This window comes from Phascolarctos cinereus, unplaced genomic scaffold (assembly GCF_003287225.1).
Source record: "Phascolarctos cinereus isolate Bilbo 61053 unplaced genomic scaffold, phaCin_HiC Scaffold_726;HRSCAF=1367, whole genome shotgun sequence".
NCBI classification, from domain to species: domain Eukaryota; kingdom Metazoa; phylum Chordata; class Mammalia; order Diprotodontia; family Phascolarctidae; genus Phascolarctos; species Phascolarctos cinereus.
In genome coordinates this window covers 231,438,069-231,457,476 of record NW_027556098.1, presented here as the reverse complement: position 1 = coordinate 231,457,476, position 19,408 = coordinate 231,438,069, and the positions used below count along the sequence as shown (strand labels likewise).

The window sequence follows — 19,408 nt, the reverse complement described above, 5'->3', positions numbered from 1 at the left end:
CAAGATTTCCTTCCTTTTCAGGAATAATATGATTTTTTGGAAAGAGCACTGGATTTAGAGGTAGAGGATCTAGGTTTTAGTATTAGCTCTCCTGCTGACCTTATACATTACAGGTCATACAACTTTTCGACTTCATTTTCCTCATTCTATGAAATGAATTAAGTTGGGCTTAGATGATCCCAAAGGGTCCTTTTTAGGTATAAAGATGAAAACCTCACATGTGCCAATATCATATTTTAAGTAATAATCATATTCCCATTTATTATATTATTTGATGCTTAGGACAGAGTTGTGAGAATGAGGGAGTTGTGAGGAGAAAGGGATCTGTGTGTAGCAGGGAAGTTCAACAAAAGTGGTAGGATGTCGTTAGCATTGCTACAGGGTAGGTAGCAGCTGAGGACTTGATGAGCACCTTTTTCCTCACCAGGCGAGGCAGTTAAGGAAACTTCAGTTCTCCAAGTATTTGGATCATTAGTCAGGGGTCAGCAACAGTTGGGCCCTGAAAAGTCTGTTAACCAAAATAAAAGATGGGGGTCTGTGCTATAGTATCTGTACTTAGACTTTGTCCTTTTGAAAACATTGCCTGAGCTTCCATTTGGAAATCATACAATTTAAAGCTAGAATTGAATTTAGGTGACTTTCTACACTTCAGTTAATAGACCCAAAAGAATTTATTATGCTCTACTCTGTGCCAGGTTCTGTGCTACATGAATTATAATAAGGACCTTCTGGAGACAGTAAATAATTTTGCTGTTTCCACTGGATTGTAAATACAATAATTATAAACCAGTGTAGAGGAAGTTGATTTAAATCTAAGTGACATTAGATCTAGAGCTAGAAGAGACTTTAGAGATCATATAACCTTTATATTTTTTGGATGAGGAATTAAAACTTAAAGAGGTTAAGTGACATATCAAGGTTATACTGTAATCAAGTGGCAGAACCAAGATTTGAACCCAGATCTAGCACCTTTCCCATCATATCATACTATGCTGCTTGCCACTGTTTAGTGACTTCAAAAATTTTTGTTTTAAAGAAATTAAATGGTCTTACCAAAGGTAGTATTGCTTATTTGTGGCGTTAGAACCCAGGTTTCTTGACTTTTTCTACTACATTAAGAAAGGAAATAGCAATAAAGTAATTAAGTAGAGAACTATACATACTAATTTGAAAATGAAAGAATGAATAATTAAAACATTGATTATGCAGTTACTGTGTGCCAAGAAAACACTGCTAAGCACTAGAGATGCAAATAGAACAGTGAGAGAGAGTTCCTGCTCTCAAGGAGCTCACTTTAAATGGAAAGGTCTCATGGTTCATAGAGTACAGTGGCAAAGCAGATGGAAATAGCTCTTCTTTAATGTCATTTCCACTGGTAAAATCCTAAGAGTTTCTGATGTTGAACCATTTGACTACACCAGAGACTTTGACAAGAACTGCTGGCCGCCTCTCCCACCTTCAATAGATGTGGTAACTTCAGGAGCCTTTGCCAAGCTTCATCTCCACAGGGATTATTTTCCAGGGTAATGGCTGTGGTCACTGTGTTGAAAGCATTGTCATTCCCAAAGCCCATGGTTGAGTTTAGGGCCTGACTTGTCCTCAGCAGATTCTGAGGGGAGAAGTTGGTCGTGGTAGTGGTAGTGGAGCTGCCCTGGCTTGCTGGGCACATGCAGCTTCCTATCCATCCCTGTCCTGGTTTATTCCTTCTGAAAGAGTGGCTTGCATGTCATGTGAGTAGTAGTTCTTTGACAGTTGGTGGGATTGGCTGCCTCTTCCATAGCAGTTGCTTTTCTAGATGATGGGTGTGAGAGCTAGGCTTGGAAGCAGGATCTGTGGTTTGGGGGCATCCTTTTGTGCTTATCTGCCTCTTGGTGTGGCAGTTGGTTAGCAGTAGCAGCTGGTGGTGAGGAAGGTGGGCCCTTTCTGTACAATGATTTTTGTCCTTAATGATGACTGTGGGGGCGGGGCCAGAGGAAGGCCTGATTTTGGGGAGGAATGACTATCTCCATCAGATACTGAGGGGAGGGTGGTGATTTGGCTGGCACATGCTGACTCTGTCTCCCTTGGGGTTCCTTATTGCTTAAGTAGAACTGGTTTCTTTCCCTGTGTTTTACCTCAGCATAATAAAGCAGTTGTTGGCTTTTTATAAAATAGCCACCATTAAAATAAGCAGACATTTAAAAATTAATATTTGATCAGAAAGTTCAAATAATACACTCTTACAATTTCAGAGCTAGATAGTCTTAGAATTTGGAAGGGTCGTCATGTTTCATTTAGTTCAAACACTGAATCACAAATTGAAATATAGTATGGAGTTAATTAGAGTAGGAATTGAATGCATTTAACCCACTTGTGGTAGGAAACTATTATGTGTTCAAAACAACCAATTTAGTTTTGTAACATAACTCATTTATAGATTGAGAAAACACTGAGTCTTGACTAAATTCTTTCCTACGGCAGACTGATTTGTGCAATTGAGACATTTACAAAGGTCTTTTTCTTACATTTAGCACCAGACACCAGCTGTTTGCAGAGTCTAGGGAGAAAAATACTATTCAGAAAAATATCTCACCCAGAGCTGTAATGTAGTTTAGGAAAACCAGTCTGAGGAGTATCCAGTAAGGACAGTTAATAAATTGAGCATATTTCACTCTTCAAGGTATGGGGTGTGTAAAGTGGCTGGGACCTTGCCATCTCAGGAATGGGCAATGTATTTTCTCTAGTCCTCACTCAAAACTAGCTTATTGATTTTAATTTGTAACTCCCTTTTTAAAGCAGATGACAATTTAAATCAGATTAGGTATTGGTGCTTTACCCTTTTGATAAGTGTGCTTGAGTTTATCTTTTACCCCCAGAGGCAATTAATTGAAATTTGCATTTCACAGACAACCTTAAGAATGGAATCCAAACCTTCAAGGATCCCTAGAAGGATAACTGTTGAACCCTCCAGTTCTTCCTTAAGTGCTCGAACTGTATCTGGAGGCAGAGGAAGTGGTATGAGTGATGCATATCACCCAAGAGAATCTCCATTCAGACTGAATTCTGAGCATCAGGTAACATTAATTTGAAACATTAAAATTATTTTCCCACTTACTGCATTAAGAGTTAATTTGTGAAGTTAAGTAATCAGATTATTGTGTATTTTAAAAATTTAAATATCAGAATTAACTTTTGAATACAGACTTGACTAAATCAGTTGTATATTTCTAAATCTTTAATAAGGAAATGAAAATTTGTTTTTCTTTTTCCTCACCTCCTCTTCGGTGGTGTTAAATCACAGTGCATGCCCAAAGCAATGATGAAATATTAAGTTGTTATTTTATATCCATTCCCCTGCCCCCAAACAAAACAAAAAGATTTTTGATAAGTTTAAAGAAAAAGAGTGATTAATGGCCTATTTTTTTGTATGGGATGCTAATGATCCAACATCAGTAAGATTTAAGTTTTGCCTTGATGTATAATGGTACATCTATATACTTTAACCTTAGGAACTTTTATGAGGTTTTTTGGTTTTTTAATTGAAATGCCTAACTGGTGTTAACATAACTATCAGTGATCTCGGAAGAAAGCATTATGTCATGAGTATTATTAGGGAAAAGTATAGTACATTGCTATTTGATACAGTTTGCCTCATGTTAAGAAGTACTGGAGTTTTAGAAGAGTTGAATATAAGCAGAGTTTTAGTAATTTTTACAAATATATTTGGGGAATTTACTAGTTATAGGACTCAATGAATTTTTAATAAAACTTAATCTTGGAAAGTAAATCAGCATCCCTAATATATCAGTTTTATAAATCTGGATTCTGTATTGGGTTAAGATGAGGTTCTCTTCTATGTAACTGAACTTATTTCACATAAGAGTAAAGCAAATACCATCCTTGTAAAATTGTCACCAGCTCCTTGGTCAGTCTTGCATGACAGGTTGAAGCTCCTTAGTCCAAATTTTCTTGAAAGGGAGGGTGATAATTACAGACAAGGTGTGGGACTTTCACAACATTAATTTAAGATTTAGAACTTGTGATAAAATTTTCTGCTTCAGCTTCTGACCAAAAGTAAAACAGTTCCTTTCCCAAACCTGTAAAGAATATTGAAAATTGTGGTTATTAAATTAGGCCCTTCTTTTTAAGATAAATTCGTTTCATGTAGATTGACAAGTTATTAAGAATAACTTCAGAGCTGTGGCCATATATGCTATCGAGGCAGATGTTATTATTTGTGTGAAAACGGTGCTATGAAAAAAGTTCTATATGCAGTTTCCAAGGGTAACAGAACCACTTTTAGAACTGTGAGGAATTAAATTTATATACCTTGGGAACAGAACCAGACTGTCAGAGAGCTTTCAATACTCAGTTGTATTTTTCTAGAATTGGGTTAGTCCTTAGGCTTGTAATTTTGAGCCTGAGAGAGGGGTACCTAGTCCAACCCCCTTACTTCACAGATTAGGAAATTGAGACCCAGAAAAGTGAAGAGTGGGCCATACAGGTAATAAATGACAAGGGAATCAAATCTGAGTTCTTGGATGTAAAATTCCAGCATTCTTTCTACTTCCATTTCACAATATTCTGTTGTAAAGAAAGGTTTCAAAGATGTTTTGTATTTTGGGGAGGGAGGAGTTGAAGGGAAAGTGATCTTGAGTTTTGGAAATGGCCATTTCCAAAGACTTCTAGCATGTTATTAATATGCCATATTTATAATTAATGGTCGTTAATATAGATAAAAACATTCTGAAAGATGTTATGTAATAATGGTAGCATTTGTATACTGAGGTTTTTGTTTAGTAATAGGTGTTTCGAACCCTTTGGCGTAAAGAGAATTCTTTGGCATCTTTGAGAGTCTTCTAGTTTCGTGTTCTTTGATACAGTTTTTAATGCTACAACTTGTAGTTCTCTAGTTTAATCCCAGGAAATCAAAGCAAATTTTCCAAAAGCAATACTGAAGATGTTCAATATATGGAAACCTGATTTGAATACCAAAGTACAATCAAACTGGAGTTAGGTTTAGAATCTAAATTATCTTTGACTAAAATTTTCATTGTTCAGAAAAATAAAAAACTGATTTAGACTCTTAATGAATTGGATCTGTTCCCTGAGGATTTGTTTTTTCTTTGCTGATATGACCATAGGAGCAAATTTCTTGGATTTTTTTTTTTAATATGGCACTAGTTCCCATAATTGGTAAAATATTCCCAACCTGCTTTGCCCTATATAGGTCTAATCCTGACTGGCTTTTTGAGCACCTGAAATATATCTGAGTCAGATATTGAAACAGCTGTAATAGAGAACACCTCAGCATATTCCTTTTATTTAGAGATGAGACGCTTTGGTGCATAACTGGTATTATACTACTTCATTTGGGACTTGCTTCAAGGTAAATCTCCTCTATACATAGAAATTATAAAGAGGAAATACGTGGCTTTAGGTGTGTCCATTTGAGAGAACATACTCATTTTTCTTAGAGTAGTTTACTCTGCCTTTCTTGCCCATCTTTTTCAATTAAAGAAACTCATATTTATGTTTTTGTTTGTTTGTTTTTGTTCTCCATGTTGTGTCTTCAATCTTGTGACTATTGGGTTCACAGATTGGGATGCCATTATTATGATTTTTCTTTAACAGTTTTCTGAAAAACCTAACTTTTATGAGCAATGACTACGTGTCATCAGGCTCCAATTAAATAGGTTAGTTTAAATATATAACTGATATCCACAGAGAATAACATGGAGTGTGTTATTGAGCACAGTGTAGGTTTTTTGAGACTTTGAAAATTTGTCTACGTGTATAAAATCTATATCACTATATCACAAATTAATGTGGACATTAATTTATTGAGAAACTTCAAAATTTGGAGCATTTAAAATCTTCTTTGAATTGTTCTATATAAATTCATAGTTTCTGAGGAGAAAAAAACTGAATGAACTACTGTTTAAATTTTAATCTTCCCCATGTTTTAGAGAATTTATAGATTCCATGATCTGTAAAATGTCTCAGCTAAAATACTTTGAGAATAAGGGAAGTCCTCAGTTTATAAACATTCAATTTAAGAATGATTGTACATGTTAATGGAAATCCCACCCTTTCATCAGCATACCTGTCCAGTCACTAACTTTGTTAATGCTGGGACAGTACCCTTCTATCCCTTCTCCCCAATAGTGTGGGGATACTCAGAGGAACTTAGGACCAGAGGATTTAGGGCTCAAGGTTTATTTGGAGGATGCTGTTGTTTTTTATATACTATTGTTTCATTTGAGTTCTGTTAAAAACAGATTTTTTTTTTGTTGTTGACTATCCTAATAATCTAACTAGCATTCATTAAATTGTTTCTTTGGAAAGTTATGTTGTGATTCTAAATTGCTGTGTTTTTTGATTGATAGTTTATAAATTGGGGGCTTGCTGTTGCATATCTTTTTGATGCTTATTTTTGAAAATAAATGTTAATGGCATAGAGTAGTTTGGAATGGATAAAAATTCTTCCAACCTTTAGGGTATAGTACATGAATATGTGATTATTTGATGAGAAATTCTATCCTTTTAAGGTAGCAGCTTTCAAGGTAATTCTTTTCTATGTTGCCATTATAGAGAAGTACAAAGGCATAAAAAAGGGGCACTCTGAATGTGAATTTAATGTACTTTTATCTGACTGCCAACTTAAATATGTATCACTTAGTTCACTGTTGAAATTGTAGCAATTTCTTTAGTACTTCTACTTTTAAATGTTACCTGCATGCACACCCAGCGAGGAGCTTAGGAGGTTTTGGATAGCCAGACCATATGAAGTTTTGGCTTTCTGTGCCTGGCAGACTTCAACCATATTTATACTCCTATAGTAGGAAGGATATAAACTGTATTTTATATACTACAATGCATATGAGAGGAGAGTAAAATTGGAAAGATCCTATACTCCCACATCAAAGCAGGGAGAGAAAGAACAGGATATCATATAACAAGTCTTTTTTTTTTTTTACATAGCATATCTATGGGGGTGGAGAATTGCTTTTGGTTACACATTCAGTTTTTGTTGGAAGAAAGCTGAGGAGTTGGAATTTCATCATGGGAAGCAGCTATAGATCACAGAAGCCTACAAATATTGAAGTATGCAGCAATCTAAAACCATATTTTAAAAGCTGCTTTTCCCCTAGAAGACATAGTCATATGGCAGATCTATCAGGAAGGTAGATATGGAGGTATTTAGGCAAGATGGAAGCTGATTGCTTAAAAAACTTTGGAAATAATCATTTGCTAAGGACAAGACAAATGGTCAATTGCAAATGAAAAGAAAAGTACTTATTTCATTTATAGTTTTTCCAGTATGCCTACTATTAAAGATACACTGGATACTTAATTTGCAGAATTGAATGAACCCAACAAGTATGTGATAGTTATAGAAATGATCTGAAAAATTCAGTTTTATTAATCTCCTGCTTTGTACAGTGACATTTCTTGATGTGGTACGTAGATAAGATATATTTAAGACCCCTTTTACTGAATCTTGGAATACACAGGAGAAGGAAATACTATGGGAATTCACTTAATAGTGTTTAAATTGTATAGGCTATCAGAAAACTCTTTTGAGTTGGAAGCGAGTCATGAAAATGTTATTTACTCCAGGAGTCCAATCTGTTGCATACTTCTGGTAGAGACTGGGGATTTGGAGAAAGAGAAGCCCATGAAACTCCATGGAAATTTACCAGTTCCTCTCCAGCTCACTTCTCAGGAACATTTGAGCGTCCATGGTCTGGAAGCTTTTTGGGAAGTAGAAGCAGATTGGTAAGACTCACATCAACCCTAAATTAGGTCTCTATTTTATGTGGGAAGGATGAGGTCATCATGTTTTTTACAATTCCTCTAATTCTTTGATTTTAAATTTCAAGCACATATTGAACATGAGATGCTTCAAAATGAATGAGATTTTGTATTCATCTTCAGTTTTTTCCTTTAGTTTGTGGTTGAAGTCTAGCTTGAAATCTTAATTTGTGCCCTTTGTTTTTAAAACTCAAGATTGCCTTTATAACCTAGCAAAGAGTTCTCCCATTTGAGGCAAATGTAATATAAATAAGGATCTTTCAGGAAATACCAAAACCAATTACTACCACCATCTCCTTTCTGCCTTGCCTACATAGTTTTTTGGGATTCATTGATTTAATCAGTGAATGTGAAGTATGTTCCTTCCTTCATTCCATTCCAGGGAATATTCACAAGCATTGTAGACACTTAAAGACTTTCTTATCAGTATTACCCCCTGCTGCCAACCTCCTTTTCTCTTTAATTCGACCTTTTATCTCAAAACCTCCAATGCTTTTAAATTGTAGTTTTAACTGGTGTGTAACTAAGTGTTATTTATGTTGTCAATCTGTTTTGTTTTTAGGGCTGTTTTGAGTCTTGTACTACCATTTCCTTGCATTTGTCTCGATCCCTTTTTGCCTAGATTTATTCCCAGTTGAAATTCTAAGAGTCTTCGACTTTATTCCATTTCCAACAACCTTCTCTTCCTTAAGTTTTTTTAAAATTTCTGTTTTGGCAATATTAAATGTTTGAACATTTGACTCTATGTTATAGGTTCTACTGATGTCCAATCCAGGGCCCTCGTTGTAGTATGGAGGTGACCCCAGGGTTTTCAAAGGTTGTGCCAAGAAAAATATTAATTCAGGCAGATCTTTCCAAGTTGGAAAGGCTTGGAAGTATGGGGCCCAGCAATGAACTACATATCCTTTCTGAGGTCCAGCTTAGGCTAAATTTAGAAGGCTGAACTGCAAGGTCATTTTTTTTTCTGGCCACAGCAACTCTGAAGGCCTTGGGAGAGTTGTAAACTTCTCTCAGATCATGATTTTTGGTTTCCATCCTATTTTCAGTAATCTTCTATTTATTAAGGTGGAGGAGTCCTCACACCTATAAAATCATGAGTCTTTTGAAAAAATACTGGGGAAAGTGCTGTATGCAAAGTACTTGGGTGTAACAAAAGGCTAGCCTCATTCGTTGAGAAATTTACAGCTTATCTGGGGTAAGTAAAGTAAAAATATATTGAAAGTTAGCTAATAAAATATTGAAATAGTTGTAGGCCATGGTATAGGAGATCTCTGAAGCAGTAGCTGAACTATGGTTGTTAAAAATGGATTCAGAGAATGATTCAGTCTGGATCAGAGCAGGTTTTTTGGAATAGGGAATTGAAGTGGGTTTTGGAGGCTAATTAGTAGGTTTGGGATTGGTAGAAAAGAGCTAAAGGTTTGATTCTTAACACAATTTATAGAGTTAACAGAACTAATAGGATCTTTTATTTTTCATTTCTATATGAAAATGAATTCTTGATTTTTTTTTAAAAAGTGTTTTATACCTGGAAGTACTGTTTGAAAACTAAAATTTTGTATTTATGGGCCATAAAGAATCTTAGAGACCTAATCCAACTCCCTTAGTCAAAGCTTAACAGGAACTTCTGGTCTGCTTCCTAAATCTATATAAAACTTAGTAGGTGCTTCTGGGATTGATAAATTAGACTCTAAATAGAACTGTGGCCTTTTTGAAAATCTATTTTAAAATTTTTATTAGAAAGCTTAGAAAAACTAAATAGTGAGTTTGTAATTCTTATAATAAAATACTTGAGTTTAATATGATTTAAACCAAACCTATCAATATTTTTCCTTTGTAGTTATAGTTTTAAAATTACTTATGTGGTGTTTTTTGTTTTTTGTTTTTTTTTTTTAAGTCTGCACTACCATGCCAGTGAATTAAGAATTATTTATATGGGTGCTTCTGACATCTTCTGATTTTAGAGAAGCTAGTGAAATTTTTCCTAGTATTATTAGTTAAATTTTTCTTAACAATATTGAAGGATAATATACTAAATCTTACTGAAGCATTTAGAAGGAGGAGAACCTCTGGTTTTAATAAGTTCAGGTAATGAATATTACTTTAATTGCTGAATATTTATATCCTGTTGGGCTGCGATCAGTGGTGGGGGGAGAAAGGGGGGAGAAAGACTTTGGTGGGGGATTGGCATATGCTTGTCAAGTATATGATAAAATTCGTCTGTATTTTCATATATTGAAGCCATTAAAAGCCCTATATTTGGAGTCAGGAGTATCTAGATTTGAATTCTAGCTCTACCGCTTATATGACCTTAAATTAAGATAAGTCATTTTATCCCAATTTCCTCTGGATATTTTTCTGCATTTGTAAAAATGAGTGAGTTAGACGGGATAATATTTAAGAACCCCTCTGATTCCAAATCCTAAGACCTCTATGATATGCTTTTTATTAATTTTTAATTAATATTTTACTTTCTATTGACATAGTGCCATCTAAAAGATATCAGAGCTGCCGTTTATCCTGTTCATTGTGGGTTTTTCAGTATTTTTGTCTAAAATTTGAAATAAATGTTCAATAGCATGCTTTCTGTTAAAAGTTAGGCATGGTTGGCACATGTTAATATGCTATTATTTTAGCGAATGTGAATGCTGTGTTAACATTTCTACTGTTCAAGGCCTGTGTTATATTCCGTTTTTTGTTTATCCTTTCAAAGAAAATTAGAAGAGAGAACCATATTGTAATATCATTTAATAACAGGGCTCTTCGCCATATGCCTTTTTGTGGCAACTTATGGTATTAAAACATTTTCTCTCCCTTCTATAATTAAAACTTCGGATTTATATACAGTGTTTTCAGTTTATTTTTCTTGTTTTTAAGTGGCAAACTAGCTTTTAAAAAATGAGATATTTTTGCTTAATGGAAGTAGGTGATTTTGTGTAATGAAAAAAAGATAAATTCTAGGACTTAGATGATTTTGGATGAAGTGTTTAATGTAGCATCCTATTGTTGTTTTCATGGGGTTTTTTTGGTTTGGTTTTGTTTTTGTTTTTAAATAGAGCTTTAATATTTTGTGCCTTTGCTTTGACATATTGTTTCTAAGTAAAATTGTGTTCTTGGAAGGTCATGTTCTAAGTCTAATTTCTTAAGTTGTCTAAGGTCTGAGTTCTGAAGTTGAAAAGACTAAGTGTTGAAAAGGACTTTACTGTTTTGTGTATGTTTAGAATATAATCTACATGTTTTGAGACATTTACTTGTTTCATTAGAATCTGTTATTCTGGTAAATAAAATTAATTTAGCATTTAAAATTTTAATTTATGACTACATTTATGTGTAGTGCGACTGTCTTTAGGAATCGGGTCTAGGGTATTTGGGGAGGGATTAATGTGGGAGCAATTTTTAAGATTTTGAGAACAGACCATTTTTTCCAGAATTGTCTTGTGTAGTGGGGGGTGACTAGTCATTATATAGTAGAAAGAAGCATGGACCTCAGTTCTAATCCTGGTTCTTCTATGAACCTTGAGCATGTTGCTTGAACTCTGAATCTGAATTATCATCTATAAAATGAGGGGTTTTAAGTAGATCAACTTTATGGTCTCTTCTATCTTGAAAATTCTGTAATTCTAATCATACTACTTGTGTAAAGTACCTTTTTTACATGAATTGTTACTCAGACTAGATTTCAAATTAAAACTTAGTTCTTTGAAAGCAAATATTTTATATTTATGTAAAAAGCTTATTTACTAATTAAAGTTACAAACTGTTGGGTATGGACAACCAACTTCTTTGTGTGTTGTGTGTGTGTGTGTGTGTGTGTTTGTGTGCGCATGCACGCACAGCATACGAGGCAGAATTTACTCAGATAAATCAAGGCCAGTAGAGAAGAATAAATGGTTCTTGAGCATAAAACAAACCATTTTAGATCAAATTTTGTACTGCGAGTAGAGTAGGAAGCTATATTATTTGCATCTAATTTTTTTTTTTAACTCGTAGGCAACACCATCATCACTGACTTCACCTTTTCAGTCTTCATGGTATGGTGAATCTGAGAGAACTCAGGGGGCATACCCAAGATTGCAAAACCAGCAACGAGAACATGATTCAAAGAGGCCTAAGCTTTCCTATACAAGTTGTACATCTACCTCAGCTGGGAGAAATAATGGAAGTGGTTTGAATTCGTTATCAGGTAATAAAATAATTAGGGGTTAAAATAGAGTAAACTATTTTCAGAAACAGAAAAATTTCTGAGTTTTGTTTCCATAAAGCAAAATCCTTGAAATAGCCAAATATTTGGAGTTGAATGGGTAGAAATGCTTTTATAGACTGTGAGACTGAAGCATCAGTTTTGTTAAATGTTCAGGGTCATATTGCAAGTCAGTACTGGAATTAGAAAGTGAAACTTGAGAGTTAACATTTTTAATTTAGTGCCTATATCTGACAGATAAAACTTTTAACTTTTTCCCCCCTAAATAGACCTGTTTAAGTGATATTAAAATTGATCAATTAGACATTTATTTTGGTGTTTTTCAGATTTTGCTAGAAAGACAGATAAACTATCTAAAGAGGTTTTGTTTTGGTTTTTTGGTTTTTTTTCAAAGCATGATTTCTGGCTGAAGGCTGATTGATCTATTAACTTTATTTCCAAGAGCTTTGTAAATTAAAAATAAAAATGGATTGGACAGTAAGTTGTACTAACACACTAAAAAGGGTTTTTAATCCCCCTCCTGTTTTCTGACTGTGAGACTTTTGCACTTAATTATTCTGTGCTTAGTTTCTTTCACCAGTATAATGAGTATCTTAAGTTGTATTTCTCAGGTCCTTTTAAACTCTTTCAGTGTGGAGTGAGAGATAGAATTTTTAAAGTATCATTTTATGCTTAAATGATTAAATAGTTAGCATTTCTTTTTCAAATAATCAATTTTTATATTTAGCTTCATCCTTTGGGCTAAAACTAAAAATGCTTTGAGAGTATTTTGTATGTATTTAACAGTTCTAAAGATAACCAAGACTTGTCTGTTTCTTAACTGGATCTTCTAAGTTTTTAAATAATTTTACTTGATGTATTCAAACTTGTTTGGGGGGAGGTGGGATTATGACAAGGAGGTTCTGGTGGATGTGAAAATCCTGATTTATTCTGGTACACCAAATATCAAAGTTGTCATTTTATGCTTAGGCATTTCTGTTAAATTTTTAGTCACCTCATTTCAGGAACCAGCCGCATATCAGTGAACTAATTCTTGAAAATCTTGTGTCTTTAATACCAGGATACATTTCAGGCATTGCTCTGTTTTCCTTCACTCCATTTTTGCCACTTGAAAAACTGAAGTTGTGTTGTTTATTGAAAAGATGGGAATAAGATGTGGGCTTTAAAGTTCTTTACATCTAGCTCATAAAATACGGTTGTGAAAGACTGAACCATAATAGTTACACATAATGATTAATCCAAAATTCTGCTTTTGCATTGTCTAGAACTAAATGTTCTCACTGTGATGAGATAATTGAAATATTTTCAAGGTAGAGTAGTCTCATTATTTATAATATTTCATAACTATAACCATTCCACAGAAGTATTATATTCCAAGTTCTGAAAAGAATGTAACTTTTGGCATGGTACTTTATGTCATTAAGAACCAAGAACTTACCCGAGTTCTCAATTTTTTAATATATAATACGGCTAGCAGTTTCACCCTAGCCTACTCGGAAACTATACTAGTAACTATCAGATTGTTTGGTTCCTAGAAAATGGTGCAGTTGTTACGTACATTCGTACATTATGTTTCCAAATGTACAAACTTAAGCTTATAATGTGGTAAAGTGATGGAAATGTGCATTCAGAGTAAGCTAAGTGAACATCCCTAGCAACATTTTCTCTCAGTTTGGGGGGAAAAAAAAGAATGAGTATATGATCATGTTCTTTATATGATAGCCTGTGAAAGTTGAACATACTTGAACAATTTACTTTTATAATCTGGACAGATTCCTGTATTGTTGTATGCCTTCATTCCACCTCCCATGTTAGGAATATAGGACTATAAGATTTAGAACTTGAAGGAGTCTTAGATTGTCTAGTCTATTCTAATCCTTCCATTTTACTCTTGAGTAAACTAAGGTCTAGAAGGGTAAAGTGACTTTCCTAATATTGTAATTAATTACAGAAAGAAGTAGAACCAGGATTTGAATTTGTTTCCAGATTTAGTCTTCTGCCTGGTCTTTTTTTTTTTTAAGAGGCAGTTGGGGTTAAGTGACTTGCCCAGGGTCATACAGCTAGTAAGTGTCAAATATTTGGTCTGAGGCCAGATTTCAACTCAGGTCCTCCTGACTTCCGAGCCGGTGCTCTATTTGCTCCGCAGCCTAGCTGCCCCCACCTGGTCTTTTTCGCCACCATACCGCACCTTTTCCTCCTATTCTGCCCCAAATTAATACACTAGAAGATTTCATTGATTTCTTTCATTTCCGCACTCCAACCTTCATTCCTTCAGGAAATGGCCCTTCCTGGAAAATGCCATCATGATCATTTAATAGCACATTTACCATCAGTGTATCTGACTTTTGGAAGAGAGGCATAGTGAGAATGGGGTCATCGTATTTGAGAAAGGAGAGGAAGAACTTGTATGGGATTGTTGGGAGAATGGATTCTAAATCCTAAGTATTATAACTGAAGATGAGCTAGGATGTTTCTTTGTCTCTAGGAATTCTTGGTGACTAGTCCAGGAATCTACCCTCATCTTGCCAGGAGCAGATGAGCTGGCTTAGCTCATCAGTTGTAAAGCAGGAGAAAAGGAGGCCATGAACTGTCTCTTATGGACAGCTATCCCTCTCCCTTTTCCAAATTACTCACAGGTTTTACATTTACTTTTAGTACCTCTCTTATAAATAGAAATAGTGAAAGAAGACACCTCTGACCTTAAAAAAAAGGTATAGGAATAGAAAACTTGTTTTTTGATTTTCTGAAGATTTAATGTAAACCATTATTTTTTTGTTTCAAATGCAACTGTCTGAGCTTCACACAAAGCTGTCAGCAAAGGAAACAACTGTTCATTTCTTTTCCCCTAGTTTTAATTCAGAATGAGGGTGTTAAAGGCATCTTGGTAAGAAATATAGGGGACACTTAGGCCAACCCTTAGAATCTTTAACTGTGACCAGGATTGGTCACAAGGCTAATATCTCCCGTAGCTCAGATTTCACTCCTTAACAGTGGTTGGTTATGTCTGCTTTTTTTACTTCCATGCTAAGGCAGTTCAAACTTGGGTGAGACCCAAGAGTTTGACTGGGACAGGGAGAAGGGTAGGGAGGGCAGTTTTTTTCCCCCTTGAATTCCATTGGCTTTCCATCTCTAGTGTCACGGGCAGTGAAATGTACTTATCATTGCATTTATCTAGCTTTTTCCTTGGAGGAAGATCCATCTGTGTTTCACACTTATAATTAGTAGGCATCCCTTGAGTGTTTACATTATTAGAGCTAATGTAATAGATTGAGCTTCTCTACTTCTGGCCATACCATACTATGTGCCTTAATGACTAGTGATTGGCACTAGTGGGAAGGTACAAAGATTTGATAAAACATTGACACTGCCTTAGTAGAATTTAATGGTCTAGTTTAGGAATGTGGTATAAATAATCAAAATGCAAAATAGTACTTAAGAGAGGTGCAAACAAAATGTTTTGTGAGGGTTACATGAGAGAATAAGGAGCAGCTAGCAATATCAGGTAAGGTTTAATGGAAGAAGTGTCATTTGAGTTGTACATTGAAAGATGAATAGGGGGTTATTAGGTAAAATGAAAAAGAAAGAACATTCCATACCTAGGGAACAGTTTGAGTAAAATACAAGAAGGTCGAGGAGTACAAGGTTTGCTTGGGGTACTGAGAGCAGTCTTATATGACTGAACAGAGAATGTTGCAGGGAATTATAGGAGATAAGGGTGATATAGAAGCTGGTATCTTATTATGGAAGCCCTTGAATGATCAGCAGTAGAATTGGAACTTGGTTGAAAAAATTTTGAGTACAGGAATCATATAACCAGAAATGCTTAGGGAAGATTAATTTGACTTTAGTTTGATGAATATACTGGAGAAGATAGTTAGTGTAGAGAAAATCTCTTTGAGAATCAGCAGTATGTTGTAGCAGAATGAGTCCTGGACTAGGAGTAAGAAGACTTGGTTTCAAATCTCATCCTGTTATTTGATCTTTGGACCTCAGTTTCTTCATCAGTAAAATTGAAATAAAAATAATGTGTACTTCACAGGATTGTTGTAAGGAAAACCTTAAGATGCTTATTTAATTAGAGTTGTCTAAAGAATTGAAAATGGCAGTTGGGGGTATATGGTAAACATGAGCTGGCATAAAAGTATCTCATCAAAGAAATGATCATTAGGCAATCCTTTCATCCTTGGAATATGGAAATGTTTGTGTTAATTAGTATTTGTCCCATACGGAATAATAAACATTATTTTTAACAAAAAAAATTGTAATTTAAAAGAAAAGGGCTGGTCACACCGCGAGAGCAAGGAACACCTGATGGTCATCCTGTGTACCACTAGTATTCTTGCAGTATTAAGAGGGCCAGCTAGGCCCTCAGTGTTTTGGATTGGTTCCTCATGGTGAACTGAAGAAGGGCAGGGACAAGAATTGCACAAAATCAGCAGCCACAGATAGATTTCCATCTATATCTTTGGAGGGAAATAGTCACATCGATGAGATCACAGATCTGTTTGCATTGGGATATTAGGGATGAGGAAGATAACACCAAGGTTTTGAACATAGGTGCCTAAGGTGAATGGTGGTGCCACTGATTGAAATAATAAAGTTACAATCATATTTAGGAGAAGATAAAAAGGTCAAATTTGAATGGGTTGAATTTGAGGTGGCGATGTGATATTTAGGTGGCAACAGCCTCTAGGAAACCAGAGGTGTAGATCTGTAGTTTGAAGAGAAATTAAGATTGGAGATAAAGATTTAAGAATAATCTGATTTAGAGGTGATAGGTGAAGCTGTTAGAGTGGCTAAATCTACCAAGGGGAAAAGTATAGGGAAAAAATAAAGAAGGTCAGTGAGACAGCGTAAGTTGAAGTACCTGGCATAAGGTGAAAAGAAGAGGGAAAGTAGAGTCATTGAAAGGGAAAGCAAAAACATTAGAGATTTAAAAGGAGAACCAGGAGAAGTCGTATCGTGTTTTAGAGAGAGAGAGGTATCTGTGGGGAGGATATAATCTATTCTAATCATAATGTGCTGCATTTAGTGTTGGAGGATGAAGACTCAGCAAACCAAATTATTATTGACTTTGTCCTATATAAATAGAGTCTTCATTAGAAGGTGACTTTAGAATTAAAATACATCCTGCTCACCCTTAGATTGGTGTAAACTACTGGGTTGTGTAGAGAGCCCACATTTTAGAATTGTATTTTCTACAGATAATAATGCTTCGAAAAGCTTACAGGGTTGTGAAGAAAACCCTTTGTAAACCTTTAAAACGTGATATAGATGTGAGTTCATAATGCCTGAAAGGTGATAATGATAAGGCAGAATAGTGAGGCTAGGTTTTTTTGTTTTGTTTTTCCATTTGATAGTATTTTTTTTCCCAATTATGTGCAAAGATAGCTTTCAACATTCACTTTTACAAGATTTTGAGTCTCAATTTTTCCCCTTCCCTCCCTCCCCCAAGACAGCATGCAATCTGATGTAGGCCATCCATGTACAATCATGTTAAACATATTTCCACTTTAGTCATGTTGTGAAAGAAGAATCAGAATGAAAAGGAAAAATCACGAGAAAGAAAATGAGAGAAAATAATATGCTTCAATCTGCATTCAGAGACTCCATAGTTCTTTCTCTGAATGTGAATAGCATTTTCCATTGTGACTTCCTTGGAATTAAGTCTTAGATCATTGCATTGCTGAGAAGAGCTAAGTCTATTAAAGTTGCTCATCGCACAGTATTGAAACTAGATTTTTTAATTGTGTAGTTTTACTGCTACTTTAAAATAAATTTGACTTATAAAATTTACACATTAGTATACAAGTTTAGAATCTCCTTAATGCCTTCCCCTCCCCTCCAAAAAAAATTACTGGGGCTAATTTTTTACACACTTGTTTTCTTCAAGAGGCAAATAAAAAGCAAAAATAAAATTGCTATTCTTGGCATAAATTTTTGATTTCTTGAGGTTGGTGGTTTACCTTGTACAGAGATTAATCACTTATTATGGAAAAAATTGAATGCAATAATATATTATCTCTTAAGTTGTTTTAAATTGCAGCCCAGTGAAATAAATATTACAAATAACTAGTCCAAATTTAATTACATAACTTCTAATTTTAGCAATTGGTGTTAATGGAAGTTTTGTCCCAACTTGTTTCTGCAAAGTAGGAGATCTAATATAACCAATCATATTGTATTTTATAGCCACGAGTATGGGTTGTGAAGCTTAATAGACTAGATTTTTATAGGGTTTCATTAGAGAGCTGCTCTTCCTTGTATACATCCTGACCTGTAGGCAAATAAGTGCCCTTTTTGTTTTCATTATGCAAAAGTGACATGGCATTTCAAAAACGTTGGTGGCTTGTTTTCTGTGAAAGATCTGCTATATTTTATACCCCCAAAATGTCTGATTTTAAGTGTGTGTTAGTCGTGTGGATGAGTTTTTAAAGTCATAAGCTTTTTGATTTAAAACTTCACTTTTATTTTTAGATTCTTCTTGGAGACCTAGTCAAATTCCCAGGTCTTCTTCAATGGTACTTGGATCACTGGGGACTGAATTAGTGAGAGAAAGAAGAGATCTGGAAAGGAGAACAGATCCCTCTATTAGTCTTATGGATTATAGTCACAGGAGTGGTGATTTTACATCTTCGTCATGTATGTTTAAACTATATTTTTACTTGTGGCTTGTGTAAAATGCAATTTCACATTGTTTTACATGTATTCATTAAACTAATAACAGAAAGAAATGAGTACAGTTTATGGCATTAGGTGAAGAGGTTGGAAGAACAAGTTGAGAAAGCTACTTTATTATTTGGGCTTGGGATCCCCAGTTATTAAGGTGAGTGTTTGTTTGCCAAATTATTTTACCTTTCACAACCACACTCCTAGAAAAAGAAGTCCAGACCTTTGCTTACACTTCCATTACCTCATTTGCTTTAAATTTTTTGGAATCAAACTTCCACTACTTTCTCCTAACCAAAACAAATTTCTCCAAGGTTTGTCAGTACTCTCTTGTTAAATCTTGTGACTTGTTCTCAATTCTCATCCTTTTTTTGACTTCTCTGCATCATTTTAAAAATAAAAAAATTGAATTAACTCTCCCCATTAAAAAAAAGATTTAAAAAATAGCAAAACAAATTGCCATATTGACCATGTTTATTTCGTCCCTTATCTCTTTCTAAGAAACATTTAACACTGTTTACTATCCCATCCTGGATGTATCTGTAGTCATTTGTTACATTATTTTTTCCTGGTTATCCTCCTACATCTGACTGCTCCCTTTTGACCTTCTTTAGTGACTCATCTCTCTTACTCCTTTATCATGGATAATCTCCCAAGGTTCTCTCTAGGCTCTCTTCCCTATCTCTGTGCCCTCTGTTGGTAATCTCATTAGTACACAATAGATTGACTTATATTTATGGAAAT

The 19,408-nt window shown here is 34.7% G+C and overlaps 1 protein-coding gene across 6 annotated transcripts in view; it reads left to right on the top strand.

The window, feature by feature from the left end:
- MARCHF7 (membrane associated ring-CH-type finger 7) overlaps positions 1–19,408 on the top strand; it is a 50,110-nt gene that overhangs the window by 11,952 nt on the left and 18,750 nt on the right. For 4 of the 6 annotated variants that reach the window (XM_021004871.2, XM_021004870.2, XM_021004872.2 and 1 more), the window contains exons 2-5: positions 2,886–3,053; positions 7,603–7,761; positions 11,785–11,977; positions 18,473–18,637. In XM_021004871.2, coding sequence (XP_020860530.1) covers positions 2,898–3,053; positions 7,603–7,761; positions 11,785–11,977; positions 18,473–18,637 — 673 coding nt within the window. In that variant the 5' untranslated portion in view covers positions 2,886–2,897. The remainder of the gene's footprint in view (positions 1–2,885; positions 3,054–7,602; positions 7,762–11,784; positions 11,978–18,472; positions 18,638–19,408) is intronic. The other 2 variants (XM_021004876.2, XM_021004875.2) reach the window with 1 other exon arrangement.